The following is a 13547-nucleotide window of genomic DNA, read 5'->3' as shown; positions in this document are numbered from 1 at the left end:
TTTTTCTATGAGGAATTGTATGTTTTTCTATGAGGAATTGTATGTTTTTCTATGAGGAATTGTATGTTTTTCTATGAGGAATTGTATGTTTTTCTATGAGGAATTGCATGTTTTTCTATGAGAAATTGTATGTTTTTCTATGAGGAATTTATGTTTTCCAATGAGGAATTTTATGTTTTTCTATGAGGGATTAAGGAGTTATTTATTCCAGCACAATTAAAAAATATATAAAGGTGTCAAGGAAAAATAATTATAAAAAACACATTTTAATGTATTTACCTTATTAAAATCTTATTTAATAGACATTTGATTTAAAATTGTTTAAAATGAAAAATCGGAATATTGTGAAATAACAAAAACAAGGGCTCCATATAGTCATTTATCATATTTATGTGTTGCCACTTTTAGTTTCCACCAGCATTTCTCTAAATTCATTAGAAAACAAAAACCCAGAAACAAATAAACACCCGGTCAATATGAAGTGAAGATAAAAATAATAAGTTTTATAAAATGAGTCACCAAACCAATAAAATATGTGATTTCACTTCAACAACTCGAGAAAAGAAGAAACAATCTTTTTTTTCTTACAAAAAGGAAACTTGTAAACAGATGGAGATTAAAGAGAAAAAAAACAATTTGCAATAAAAACAAAAAGCAATTTGACTGTTGTAACACAAATCATTTCCAGAGAACATTATGTGTTGTAATACGGGAGACTGTGTAGTTGGGAAACACGAGATGATACTTTCAGAATAAATCGTCTGAATTTGAATTTGAACTCATTTTTTGATTTATAGCCCTGAAAACACTGAAAGTGATGCAGTCAATCATGGTTATCGTTCCTAATCGAAGGGGTAACAGCAGGCAATTAAATATTTGTGTCTTAAGTGGAAATTGTTTGTAATATTCATTAATTTCTATTGATGATTCCCTTCATCTCAAAACCTTGAAAGATGTTTCTTGTGTATTAAAAAAAAATCCTATTTTGCGATAAATATTCAGGCAAAGTTCATGCGATCAATTTTGCGTTCAGGCATTTGGTGTGTCCCAAATCGCGCAATTTGCCCAACACTTAATATTTTGAGTGTGAATTAAGTGCGTCCCGATTAGCAGTGTATTAAAAAATAGTGTGCAATGAGCACTCAAATGGCCACAAAATTGAGTGTGGATGGATGGACACTTTCCACCCTCAACGACGACATCTTAGTGACGTAAATGACGCTAAACTGAAGCTACGTCACTGACGACACGTCTTCGGAGCAGATACCGACATAAATGTCTTGAGAAAACACTCATTTTACCACAAAACAATAACAATAACGCAGTGAAACACACCTTAATAACTTGTTTCGATTGACAAAAAGTGTTGTGATTTCAACAACTGGCTACAATCAGAGTTAAAAAGTAGTAGAAGAAGAAGCTGTCGAGTCATTTCCTGTAAGTGTTTAGCAGCAGTTTGATTTGAGACAGTACTACACTGTTGACATTTGCGCAAGTTAGTGCTCTGTCTTACAGTGGACTGTAAAGCAGTGCACCTAGAGAAGTGCGCTGAGACACAGCAATTATCTTAGAACAAACCTCCTGGTCAAGAACTCAAGGCTGAGCACAAGTATGGAATGAGAAATGTTACTTTAGCTAAAACTCCAGCACAAACACTCGCCACCTCAGCATTTCTAACTGACAGTCGTTTTGCTCTCTATTCCAGCTGCTCATCTTTTTATGTTAGCAGAAAATAGGTCTGTCCTTCAACCTGCTTTCAGACGCTCTGCTTCTCTTATCGGCGACCACGGTGGACGACCATGTATTTTTATGCTCTATAATAGATTTAAGTGTTATTCCCTAATGCGTCTTGTTACTCCCGTCACCGGAGTCGCGATTGACACACCGGCACATAATGTTGTCTTTATGATTCCATAAATCTTCCCACATTAACACACAGCAGGACACAACTTTAATCTATTTTCCAAGTCATAAACTTTAAGTAGGGGTTGCTGCAATGCTAATTTTTCACTGCTGGATTTCTCTGTCGAGTCAGCGGAAATACAGCTGGAATTGAAAGTAAATGCAAAGCGTAAAACTTGCAGCTCCTCAGGAAATAGATGAAGCGGTTTTACTGGACGTCGCAGTGGCAGAATTTAGCTTTCAACAAAGAGGTAAAAGGTTTATCCACACAGGACCAGGACACAAATTGAACAGCTTATAGAGATATATTTGCTGACTTTGTAAAGCTTAATTTGATATTTGGGCACAGATGTATGGTCGTAACGAAGAGAACTGAAGCCACTTAAATAACAAAGATGCACATGATTTATTCATGATCGCTACCGACGGGAAAATAGTCTTCAAGTGGAGTATAAATTGTTTCTTCAGAATTCAAGTTTTCTTACCTCGAGTCGGGAAAAGGTGACGGATGCATCAGTCTTTACGAATCTTTAAGATTCTTGAAATTTAAGAAAGAAAAAGCGTAAAGCATGACAAACATTGCTTCCATCCAAGATTAGATTAGATAAACTTTATTAATCCCTCTGGAGATCTCCTTCGGTTCCAGTTGACAGCAGACGATAGTTTAATGAACAATTACACATAAAAGAACAAAGTGCAAGGGGATGACAAAGTGCAAATATAAAGAGGGAAAGAGAGTAAGTAAGTAAGTTAGTAAGTAAGTATGTAATGGTTATTTCTAGAGCGCCTTTTTAAGACCAGGGTCACAAACCGCTTTAACAATTACAAACAGTACACAGAGTACAACTTCTATGGCCCCTTATTCAGAGACGATGGTCGATGTGGCCCTTGGATGTTAAGAGGAAGGACGTCTACCAAGTATGGTTTTCAAGGTAGGGCCAACTAGGAGGCATATTCCCGTACAAGTTCTGGTTTCTGGGAGGAGAGTTGTCTTGGAAACACTTACATGGATGGATGTACGGCTACAAAAGATTCAGTTGAAGGTTTATATACACAGGTCACACAATGCTGATTTTCCGAAATCAAGTGATTCCCAAGGAGAGAGTGTAGCGAGAAGCTAATGAATCAATACCACTGGGAGATTTATGAGGACATAATACAAGCCGGTGTGAAGGTAAATCTTTATATATCGGTGAGACTTCTTGGGGTTTTGAGACAGTTGCTGAAGAAGCAAAGATAGAAGTGCCAGAGAAAACCATACTGAGGTTCTCTGACTTTGGTAGCCTTCGTGAAAACCTTGGTACCTGAATCAGTTTGGCCTTGCTCTTGAGCGTCTAAATAGAAGGGCCTAAGAGAGTAGTCCAGTAAAGAAACTAGAGAATGAGCCACAAAAAGACATGGAATATCTAAATGGTCTTATAATGGTCACCATTTGAAGACTTCCTCTCCAAGATGCAGTAAGTTCCATGTTTTTAAAGAAATCATTTATAAAATTGCTCTGAAATCTGGGCGAACGAGAGGTTACGTGAGTCTTTTATGGCGTAATAATGGCTTCACTCCTCCTCCAGCCAGCTGTGATCACGCCCTGCTTTATTGATACAACGAGTACCTTTGAGGTGGAGACTTCCGGGATTGAGGACGCGCTTTAACAAACCTCCAGGCTTGACCAATCGCAGCAAAGTGGGTGTGGTTACGGATAACAAGATTTCATAAGTTCATCAGTTAAATACAGAAAAACAAAGTGTTTTCAGTGGGCGGGGCTTAAGATCAATTTCTAATGTCAATATTTCAATGAAAAGAGAGTTTTGTACAAACACACACTGATGATACAATAGAGTCACACATAACAACACAACACATTAGTTGATATTTAAGTTTCTATGTTCTGGCAGAAGTTTGTCAGCCACATATAGATCGTTTCGCTCCAATCTGTGCCCGACCTTTTCCAGCCGTGTCTCCGCCGCGATGCAAGGATTTCCTCTGCAGGCTCACCGGTGAAGCGCTTACCCGTCAATTACATTCCTTCTCCTCCTCCGTTTCCAGACACCTGTGAAATGAGGTTTATATCGTGACCGGGCGGACTATCTATTTGGTTCCGACTGCGTATCGTCCGGCGGCGGGCGGTCTTGTGCAAAAGATTGCTTTATCTTGCTGAAAGAAGCTAAGCTGATTGCTGTCCACAGCACCCGCTAACTGCTGCCATCCGGTTTTCTGCTTCAGGATTTTCACTCGGTGACTTCAATACACTGGACGTGGCAACAGATGTACGACTTTCTTATAGCATCTGGGCGTGTATGTTGGTTCGAAGCCTTTCTCAAGGATCTTTTCTGAAGAGAAAATTGACTTAAATTAGTATTAAAAAATGGGAAAACTGGATGACTTGTTCAGGTAGGAGGCTGGTTGTGCTGGAGGCTGTGAGGGTGGTTATGTCAGAGGTTGTGTGCTACAGGCAGGGCTCAAGGCTTTAGATGCAGCTAAGGCTAGAGGTTCTGGAAGAGAGGAAGACGAGGAGAACGTGACGGGTCAATAAGATGGGATCAGAGCCTGGGGAAAACATGCAAAAGAGCATCGGTAAATTGACAGTCAGGAGAGGACTGCGGTGTTCTTTAGCGCCGCAGATCCCAGATAGAACAGATGTAGATCAAGGCAATTGGATTGGAGAAGCCTGGTCATCAATAAGGTTGTGTTTGGAAACCAGTTTCTTAATCTATTATGTATGTACTTTGGTAATTAATTCATTAAAAACACACAAATAAACAGTTAAACTCTTTGTATTTATTCGATTGATGTCAACAGAGAACATGCAAACATCTTAATCTTGGGAATAGCTCTTTACTCTCCCCAAGTATAATTTCAGAATTTACACAAATAAATGATAAACACAAGAACTAGTGATGTGTTGATGAAGCCTTGTGAAGCAGCTGATGCTGTATCACGATACAGTTCAAAGACCAGTAGATGTTACCCTCAGTGAAAATGATGTTTCATTGAATTAGTAGATCAGAGTCAAAGGTTATAAAACAAAGAGTGACATTTTGTGTTTTTTTTAAATTTAAGACACTGTATCATTAAACATGATGCTGTATCATGAAGCCTTGTCAACACATCACTAGTACTTCTACCTCAGGTAAACCTAGAATCAAAGTTAGAAAAGGGTATCCAGATAAAGGCTTTAAGAGACAACAGTCTGATTTTAACTCAAAATAGTTCTAACATTGACTGCAGTAAGTGAACATTAAGATCCCCAATTATTTATAAAACGTATGAGGCTTTATTCATAGAAGCGAGCGTTGCTGACGGAGAGGAGCGTTTGTTAGTGGCTCACAAATTGGTTCAGGAACACCTTTAAGGGTAATATTTGTTTTCAACTGAAGTCGAAATAAAAGAAAGAAAGTGTCAGATTTTTCAGATATGGAATTTTATATTTATATATATAGTTTTTATATTGTTTCCTTGCAACAATTCCCTTGAAGATTGCTAACAAGTCTTTTTATGCCACGGGAAAAGGTTCAATTTTTGCCAGCGAAAAGAGAACTTTACGCTCATAAAATACACAACTCAACATGAGGCTGATTCAGAGAACCAGTGTCTATTTGACACATTTCCGTTAGTTCACAGGCTTTTTTGATGAGTGAACTTGACTAAAACATGTGTCTTGACTCACACGAATGCACAAAAATCCAGGGATTTTTCAAAAAATAAAACGCCTGCCAGACATCAGTGATCAACACAACACAGTGGTGGTGGAACAAGTGAGCTCGAGGAAAGGATAGGGAATTTATTTTCAAGTGGTTTCTTGTAAATCCAGAATCTTAAAAACCAGTACATTTCTATTTTTAGCTGGTCTGGATGCAAAAAAAACAACAAGTCAGAAGTCAGAACTCTGCTGTGCTTAATCGATTTCTTTGTTCCTCCGCTCACCTCTGGGCATGACATTTGGGTCACGAAGGAAATGATGAGATTGTAGGAACCGATTTTCTCAGCAGCGCAGTGTGCGTCCATCTTGAATTGGAATGGAAGGAGGGACTTAAAGGAACCGAGGTGAGGCGGAGGGAAAAACAAGCGAAGACTACTTGATGAGCATGTCCTGCACAGTACATTCTGGCAAAGAAATACAGTTAAGACGATCATTTAAAATCTGTCCCGAGTTCTCGACGGACATGGAAGAAACAGCCGATCTTCTAAAACATGCTGCAGCTCTCACAGCAGGGGGCCGGTTATAAAGTGGAAGCAGTTAGATGCTGAATGTTTCATGAGGGGTTTGGACATTTGACGAGTCTTAAGCTTCTTTAAAAAAGCCTCGGAATGGAACTCCATGCTTTATTTAAAGACTCTACAGGGTCGTCATCATTGGTATCTCGTTTTGGAATCGTCCGCTCTGTCAAAGGTTTGATCCCAGAGGTCTCTCCTGGAGCAACAGTCCTCATTATTTACAGACCCTCATTAGGTGGCTAATGATCTTTAGAGCTTTGTTCCAAATCCATTCGGGTTGGTTGTCTTTTCTGTTTCCCGACCGTTACCTAAATGAAGCCTAATGTGCTCCTAATGTCCATCGTGGTTTTAATAGTAGGACGAAACGCAATAAATAGGATTACAGGGGTTTAAAAGCATGTGGTTCACATTTGGACTCCAATTAAAGTTGTTCTGTGGGTTCGTATTTATTGTTTTTTTGTTTTTTTTAAATTTTGTTCAAAACATAACCTGCTATTTCTGCCACATATCCTTGATTTATTTTTACACATTATAGTCATTTTCATTGTTTTTGCCAATTAGTGTTGTTGTTGATGTTGTTTTTGTTGTTGGTATCGTTGTCATAATTGTTATTGTTATTTCCCTTTTTCATTCATTTTGTTTTGCGCGATGTTTTATTATCTTTCAGTTATGGTATTGTTGGTCATTTTAAGGTAATTTTCGTTGTCATTTATTTATTCATGATTCTTTCATTTTAGATGTAGATCCCTTAACATTCCATTTTTGACACATCATACATAAAGATTCAAGTTTAAAAGTGTTAGGGAAAAATTTTCAAATATAAACACAAATAAAGGAACAATTATGAATGAATGTGCTTCACACATGTCTTAGTTTTTTGTATTTACATTTTCAAGTCTTTATTACTTTTTAAATCTTAGTACGTTTAAATTTGTGGCTGCATGTTAATTCAAACGTAATTACAGAACGTAACAACACTATTATTGCTAGTGTTGTCAACACAATACAGGGTTTTTATGTGGTGGAATTACAGAATATAAAAATGATATAATATGAATGAAATAAGATGAATAAAATATCTAATCAAAATCCAAATAATTAAAATAAAACAAGAGCTATAACCATAATATTAAATATAAATACAAAGTGAATAATTAATAAAAACAATTAAAATAACATGTGCATCTTCAATAAAATGAAACTTATACAAAAAAAAACCAAAAAAACAATCTTTACATTGATTAAGTGTTTTGATGATGGTGAAAATTTGACTAAGAAGATAATATTCTTCAGCAAAATAAGAAGGAAAATAAAACCAGAATAATTCATGTATAAATTAAAAAAGCAAAGGACCAACAGTTGACCCTTGTTCCACCTTTTTATTTTCTTTTTGCCTGGAGTCACAAATATAGAGATATTATTCAGAAACATTAACTGGATTTCCAAGTATAATAATCATGAAAAAACAGACACATAACAGAATAAAAATATCAAAACATGAACCAAAATATAACACAAAAACAATAAAAAAAAAATGGAAATTTAAATCCATTTAAGGTTAAAAACCCACTCGGGTTGAATCTGGAATAACTCAAAGGCACCAGGGAAAAAAACATTGAAACTTGAGAACTTTAGAGATGACGTGACACAGCGGATTGGAACCAGGGAGCTAAAGAACCAAGCACCAGGGCTGCCATTATACAATATATGTATATAGAGAGTGAGAGAGTCAGAAATGTTACTGAGATTTTATTTTGAAAAATAACTGGATAACCTTGCTAGAGTTGAGTTTTGTCCTTAAAGTGTTTTTTACGAGTACCTTCGGATTTCTCTCATGATCCAAATACACGCCCAGGTTTTTTTTTTTATGTTCGCAGCAAAATAAGATGATTTGAAATGTTTGAAATTGCAGAGATATTGATGTCTTCGATCGGCTCGTCGTTCGTTCTGCAGAGATCCGCGATGTTCTGAACCAGGGTTGTCCAACATCTACAGCGAGTGACGCCATTATAAGGCCATTATACCACATTTCATCAAACTCACCAGTGACTGAAATCCTTTTCTATATTTTCTCCATGTAGTGACGCACTAGTCGAGTATGAACTGACACGCGCTTGTGTCGAAGACTGATAGCGCTGTGAGGAACTCTACTGAACGCCATCAATCTGCAGGTTCTGAGCTAATGCAGTTTTAATGTTTTATCAATTAATACGACGATCGTTCTCGCGGAGGTCGTACCGAAACCAAATCGAGCTCACAAACAAACGGGAGACGACGTCCATTACCAGTCGGGTAAAGCGACGCGCGCCATGTCAACAGACGTGTTCATCAAAGCGGCGGTTGATCTTTGTGTCGGGAACAGCTGTTTTCGGTCTGTAGCCCATTAGACGGCGATCGCGCCTCCATTCATCAGCCGCCAATCAATGGAACTGTAATCACACCTTTCGCTTATTTAAAGCTCGCGTCTCTCGGCATCGCAATATGATACCGGCGGCTTCTGCCGAGCTAATGTCCCGCGTCGCGCTCGCCATTAGGTGCGAAAATCAAAACGTCATTGATCAAAGGCGCCATTTACATGCCGCGGCGTCCATTAGCTGTTTTTTACGACGCATCCTTTCATCGAGGTATAGTTTCATCCTCGTGTGATTTGGAGATATTAATGATTTTATGAGCGTCACCGACTGAGAGGTTGACCGGAGAATTGTAGCGTCGCCCGAGACGAACGCCGCCTTCTCTTCGGACGATAGAAAACAGAAAAAAAAAGCACATTTGTAAGACGGCAGATCAATCGACTGTAGCTCCAGGGCCTCGGCTTTAATCACCAAATCAAGCTAAGAAATTGATTTATTCCTCAATAGGTGAGATCAGGTGGTCATCAGTCAAGAGTGAAGCTGCTGAATTAATGTATAGATAATTATCAAGTTTCTTTATGTGAGATAAACCCTTCGTTCCTTTCATGTCTTGACAAAAGACAGTGGATAATACCCTTTGAAAACCTTCAAAATGGTTAATTTAAAAACAAATGCAAATTTGATCATAAATACAATTCAAAGGGTTGCTTCACCCAAATTCAAATTTCACATATTTTCTACCCTCGAGATTTGGAATCATTTTCAAAGTAGTCTGTAGCTGTGTCTCAAATAGCATACTTGCGTAATTAAACTTAGTATTTTTAGTGCATAAGTGCGTCTCAATTCTTAGTAAGTGAAATGGAGTGCTTCATACACACTAAATTGTCACTCAAAACTGAATATGGAACGATTGACACGTATGTATGAATATAGGAGGATGACACGTCTTCGGTGCTGATACCTGCACAAATATCTCGCCAATATTTTGTTTCTCATATTTCTTGATCCAAACCAAACGTGATGCCAGCAGGTGGCGATAGTGTTCCTACAAATGGTTTGAAATCATCGTTAAATAGTAGTAGAAGAAGAAGCTGTCGCATCATTTCCTGTTAGTGTGTAGCAGCAGAGTTTGATTTGAGACATACTATCTGTGGAGAATTAGTTACTAGTTAGTATGTACACTAAACTGATGCATACTAACCACCAGTGCACTTAGAGAAGTATGTGATTTGAGACACAGCATGTGTCTTTTTAGAGTAACAATTGGAAAATCGACACATACATCCAACAACCTCCTTACTTTTCCCCTTTAATGTCCCTCTTGTTTTAGACCAGGGGTCCAAGTTTTTTTTCTGTGCCACATATGTTTTCCCTTCTTTGATTGTTCTAATTTGTATATCTTTCGAAACATACCTTCTTAGGTAACAAATAGAGAATAAAACAACAGCAAAAATACAGTCTGGATTTTTATTGAGCTACTCTGAAAAATGATTCTTTATTTTTGTGTCTCACCGTATATGGGAAAAAAGATCAAAATGTGTCTCTATTATTGTTCAAGGCAACAACTTTGGAGGCGTTCTGTAATTGTGGGATCACTGTATTGAAATTTCTGTATTTAAATATATATTTACCTTATCTGACGTCAAAAAAATCGACCTAAAAACCCCCACAAACAAGTCACTATTTTAAGCTTGTTTTTCCACAGAAGATCCCAGGTGTCCGTTACGAACCAGCTTAAAATATTGACTTGTTTTAGTTTCCGGAACAATATCTGATGTCGAGGCTTCGACACAAGAGGGACGTCACAGACGTACGGCAGGGATTTTTGACACATATAGATTAGCTTTACATTTTAAAAATAGAACTTGAAAAGAAAAGAAAAAACAAATCCAAAGGAAAAACAAAAACAGAGAAAAACCTGAAACAGACAAGAACCATAAATAATGAAAGAAAATAGTCTTATAAAATAATAGAAATAGCAAAACACAAACCAAAAATAGCGTAGCTGTCAAAACAAATGTACTGCATTAGAAAAAAACAGTGGAAATGTATAAAAACTTAAGGCCTTGGTGGTTCACAGACACTGGAATAGCTCGAAGCCACCAAGAAGAAAACACAAGACAGGAAAGAGAACTTTAAAGACGACGTGACACAGCGGATTGGAACCAGGGCGCTTGACTAACTGTCATAAACCTGTGAATGGAGACACAAAATCGGATCAAGACAATGATTGTGTGGATAGAAATAGTTGATCGAAGGTACGAAATACACGTTTCCTTCTATTCCAGATGTTACCTCGACCAAAGTGATTCAGTTTTATTTTGTTGATTTTAATGAAACCTCTTGTTAAAACAGATCCACTTGTCTTCCTGGAAAGAACCAACAGGGTGTCGATGAATTCAGAGGGTGCTTCTTGGTAGATTTTGCCAGCAGCGTATTCGTGTCTGAAAGATGAAGCCAGAACGAGTCTTGACGTGACTGGAGCAGTGAAAAAAAACAAGTGGCTCGTCTTTTGATGGTAAAGCGTCTGCGTCTTCGTCCTCCTATTAATTACCAGGATATTTCATTCACAATTAGATGCAATATTGTGGTTAGAAACTGATTTTTTTGTCGGATTTACATTTATTTATTTTTTAAATTGCCCAAAAATGCAGAACCTTCATTTTTTAAATTCCTCTATTAACCCTTGTATTGTCTCAGGGTCAACATGACCCAAAGGCCTGAAAGCAAATGTGTTTGCTGTATCCCTTGTGTTGTCTCTGGGTCAAGGTGACCCGAAGGCCCGAAAGCAAATGTGTTTGTGGTATCCCTTGTGTTGTCTTTGGATCAAGGTGACCCGAACGCCGAAAACAAATGTGTTTGTGGCATCCCTTGTGTTGTCCCTGGGTCAGACCTTGACCCTTTGATAACGCATGGTTAATTTTTACTTTTCTTACGCATTAAATTATTTGTTCTGCACTTTATTCTGTTTTTGCATCATGTGATTATTAAAAAGAAACAGGTGCAATAAATATTTCACAATATCTTCAAAGTTTTTATGAAAAAACTTTCATAAAATTACATTCTTTTAATGATAACTTCCACATATGAGCTGTATAACAGCTACAATACATCATATTATATTAAGCCTTTGCGTATTTATTCAAGAAAACAAATTGAAAAATCAAAGTCTTCCATCTGTTGTTTTTAGGGCTGAACAATAAATATGTTGTAATACTAAAGTACATTTTCTTTATCTTCTCTCCGTCATTTCTTCAGGAGACGACGTTAAAACGTCTCCTTACTTTCCTCGCCCTCCAATGATTCATTGTGTTGAGAAGCGTCGCCTCATAGTTTGGGTCTTAATTAAGGTGGATTAAGTCCAGATTGATGTGATTCGGGATTTGTTTCTGGCTGCTCGTTCCTCCCACCGCTCTCCGAAACCTGCCCCAGAGCTCGGCTTCGACTTATAATTCATTTGATAATTAGTTAATCTGCAATTACCTCCACGCATTATTCCGCTAATAAATTACATTTGAGCCATGAATATTTAACCGACGCGGCTCTGAAAGGAAACTTCTTGCACAAAGTGTTACTTAAAGCTCAGCTCGAGGATATCTTGAATCATTTATTTCTTTTAAGGAGCTTTAGAATTCTGCCAGCGCTTATAACGAATCTTCATAGAACATTTTTGGAGGAAGTTTGATATTTTCTCTTCCTTCTTGTTTGTTCTTTGTCACCAAATACATTTTTTAAACTTCAGTATCAGTTTTAGTTGTTTCGTTAAGTAAGTAAGTAAGGAGTTAGTATGAGTTTTAAGGATAGGGGAAATGTGAGTTCTCCTACTAGAGCAACTCAGAATTCTTGCTGCAGAGTTTTTTATTAATTGCAGGCAATATTTTCATGCTTAGACACGAAAATAAACTGTTACAATTGTCCAAATGAGCTCCAGATCATGTTGTGACACAATTTTCTCAAATTTAGAGATTTTTCTCAGTTGAAGGAAACTGTTTTTTGGTCAGTTTTTGGTCAATGTTGTATAGTTAGTTGTTGACATCCATACTATCTTTTCCTTATCGTTAACATCTACCTCTTTCTAGGTAATATTTTCAACATGAATATTAGTGTACTTTGAAGTTTAACCAAGTTTGACACAAAATAAGGTTTCTGATGTTTTGAATGGATTTTCTGATGTGATTTGAGTGGGGAAACTTTGGGATGGAACAGGGATGAGGTTATTGAGGGCCATTTGAAGTGGACTTGAATGAAAAATACACATTTTTCAAGACAAAAACAATGAAACCACTGAAATATAGTTCTTTAAGCAGCTGTTTTTATTCTGTTTTCATGTGCTTGTTAACAATTGAGTGTCTTTCTACTGATCTCTAACCACATTCTTTCCTCTTTCTTCCCTCAGACATCAGTGCTTTGGATACTCAGGTTTCTATTCTCTACTTTTGATCGTGTGATTTGTGTTGCATGTGCGACTGTGTTGTCGTCGTCTGTCCTTCCTTTGTAGTATTGGTGTTACACACACACACTACTCCCTTGTTAGTGAATTACTAGATGTGTTTTTATTAATATATTTGGACTCAATACAAACAAAACAAAGTTACTAAACTAAAACTTTAAATTAATCTTTCTCAAATATTTCTGAACAAATTCCAAATACCAGAAAATTGATTTTATAATTACTGAGAAAGATGTAATTATCTACACACATTCATGTGAGTACCACACACTCCCTGCTTTTAAATTTAAATATACATTTGAAATATATTTATATGCACAACATCACTACGCCTAACATTTAAATTTAACTCACGTAAACTTTCAACTTATTTTTCGACATTAATATGTTACAAAAAACATTTTCTTTTTATATAACTAATAAAGCAAGAGTAAAAATGAAAAAAAGATTGTTTTTTTTACTTTAATTTGATCTTTGAATCATAGATTTTGAATCACTGAACACAAAAGTTGTTTATTTAAAATGTGATTTATTTGCCAAACCAGGAACTGTGAATGAAATAGTAATTAATTTTTACTGATTTACAAAATCACGTTTAAGGTTTTGACTCATGTGCAGATGAGTGAAAACTC

At 36.8% G+C, this 13547-nt stretch overlaps 1 protein-coding gene across 2 annotated transcripts in view; it reads left to right on the top strand.

The window, feature by feature from the left end:
* The window catches only part of unc13c (unc-13 homolog C (C. elegans)), a 196708-nt gene that overhangs the window by 31017 nt on the left and 152144 nt on the right, over positions 1–13547 (top strand). For both annotated transcript variants that reach the window (XM_087793270.1, XM_087793269.1), the window contains exon 3: positions 12862–12884. In XM_087793270.1, the coding sequence (XP_087649396.1) occupies positions 12862–12884 (23 nt within the window). The remainder of the gene's footprint in view (positions 1–12861; positions 12885–13547) is intronic.

Source organism: Callionymus lyra, chromosome 6 (genome assembly GCF_982586985.1).
Source record: "Callionymus lyra chromosome 6, fCalLyr1.hap1.1, whole genome shotgun sequence".
NCBI lineage: Eukaryota > Metazoa > Chordata > Actinopteri > Syngnathiformes > Callionymidae > Callionymus > Callionymus lyra.
The sequence above is the reverse complement of the archived record's forward strand: the minus strand, read 5'-3'. Positions and strand labels throughout refer to the sequence as shown.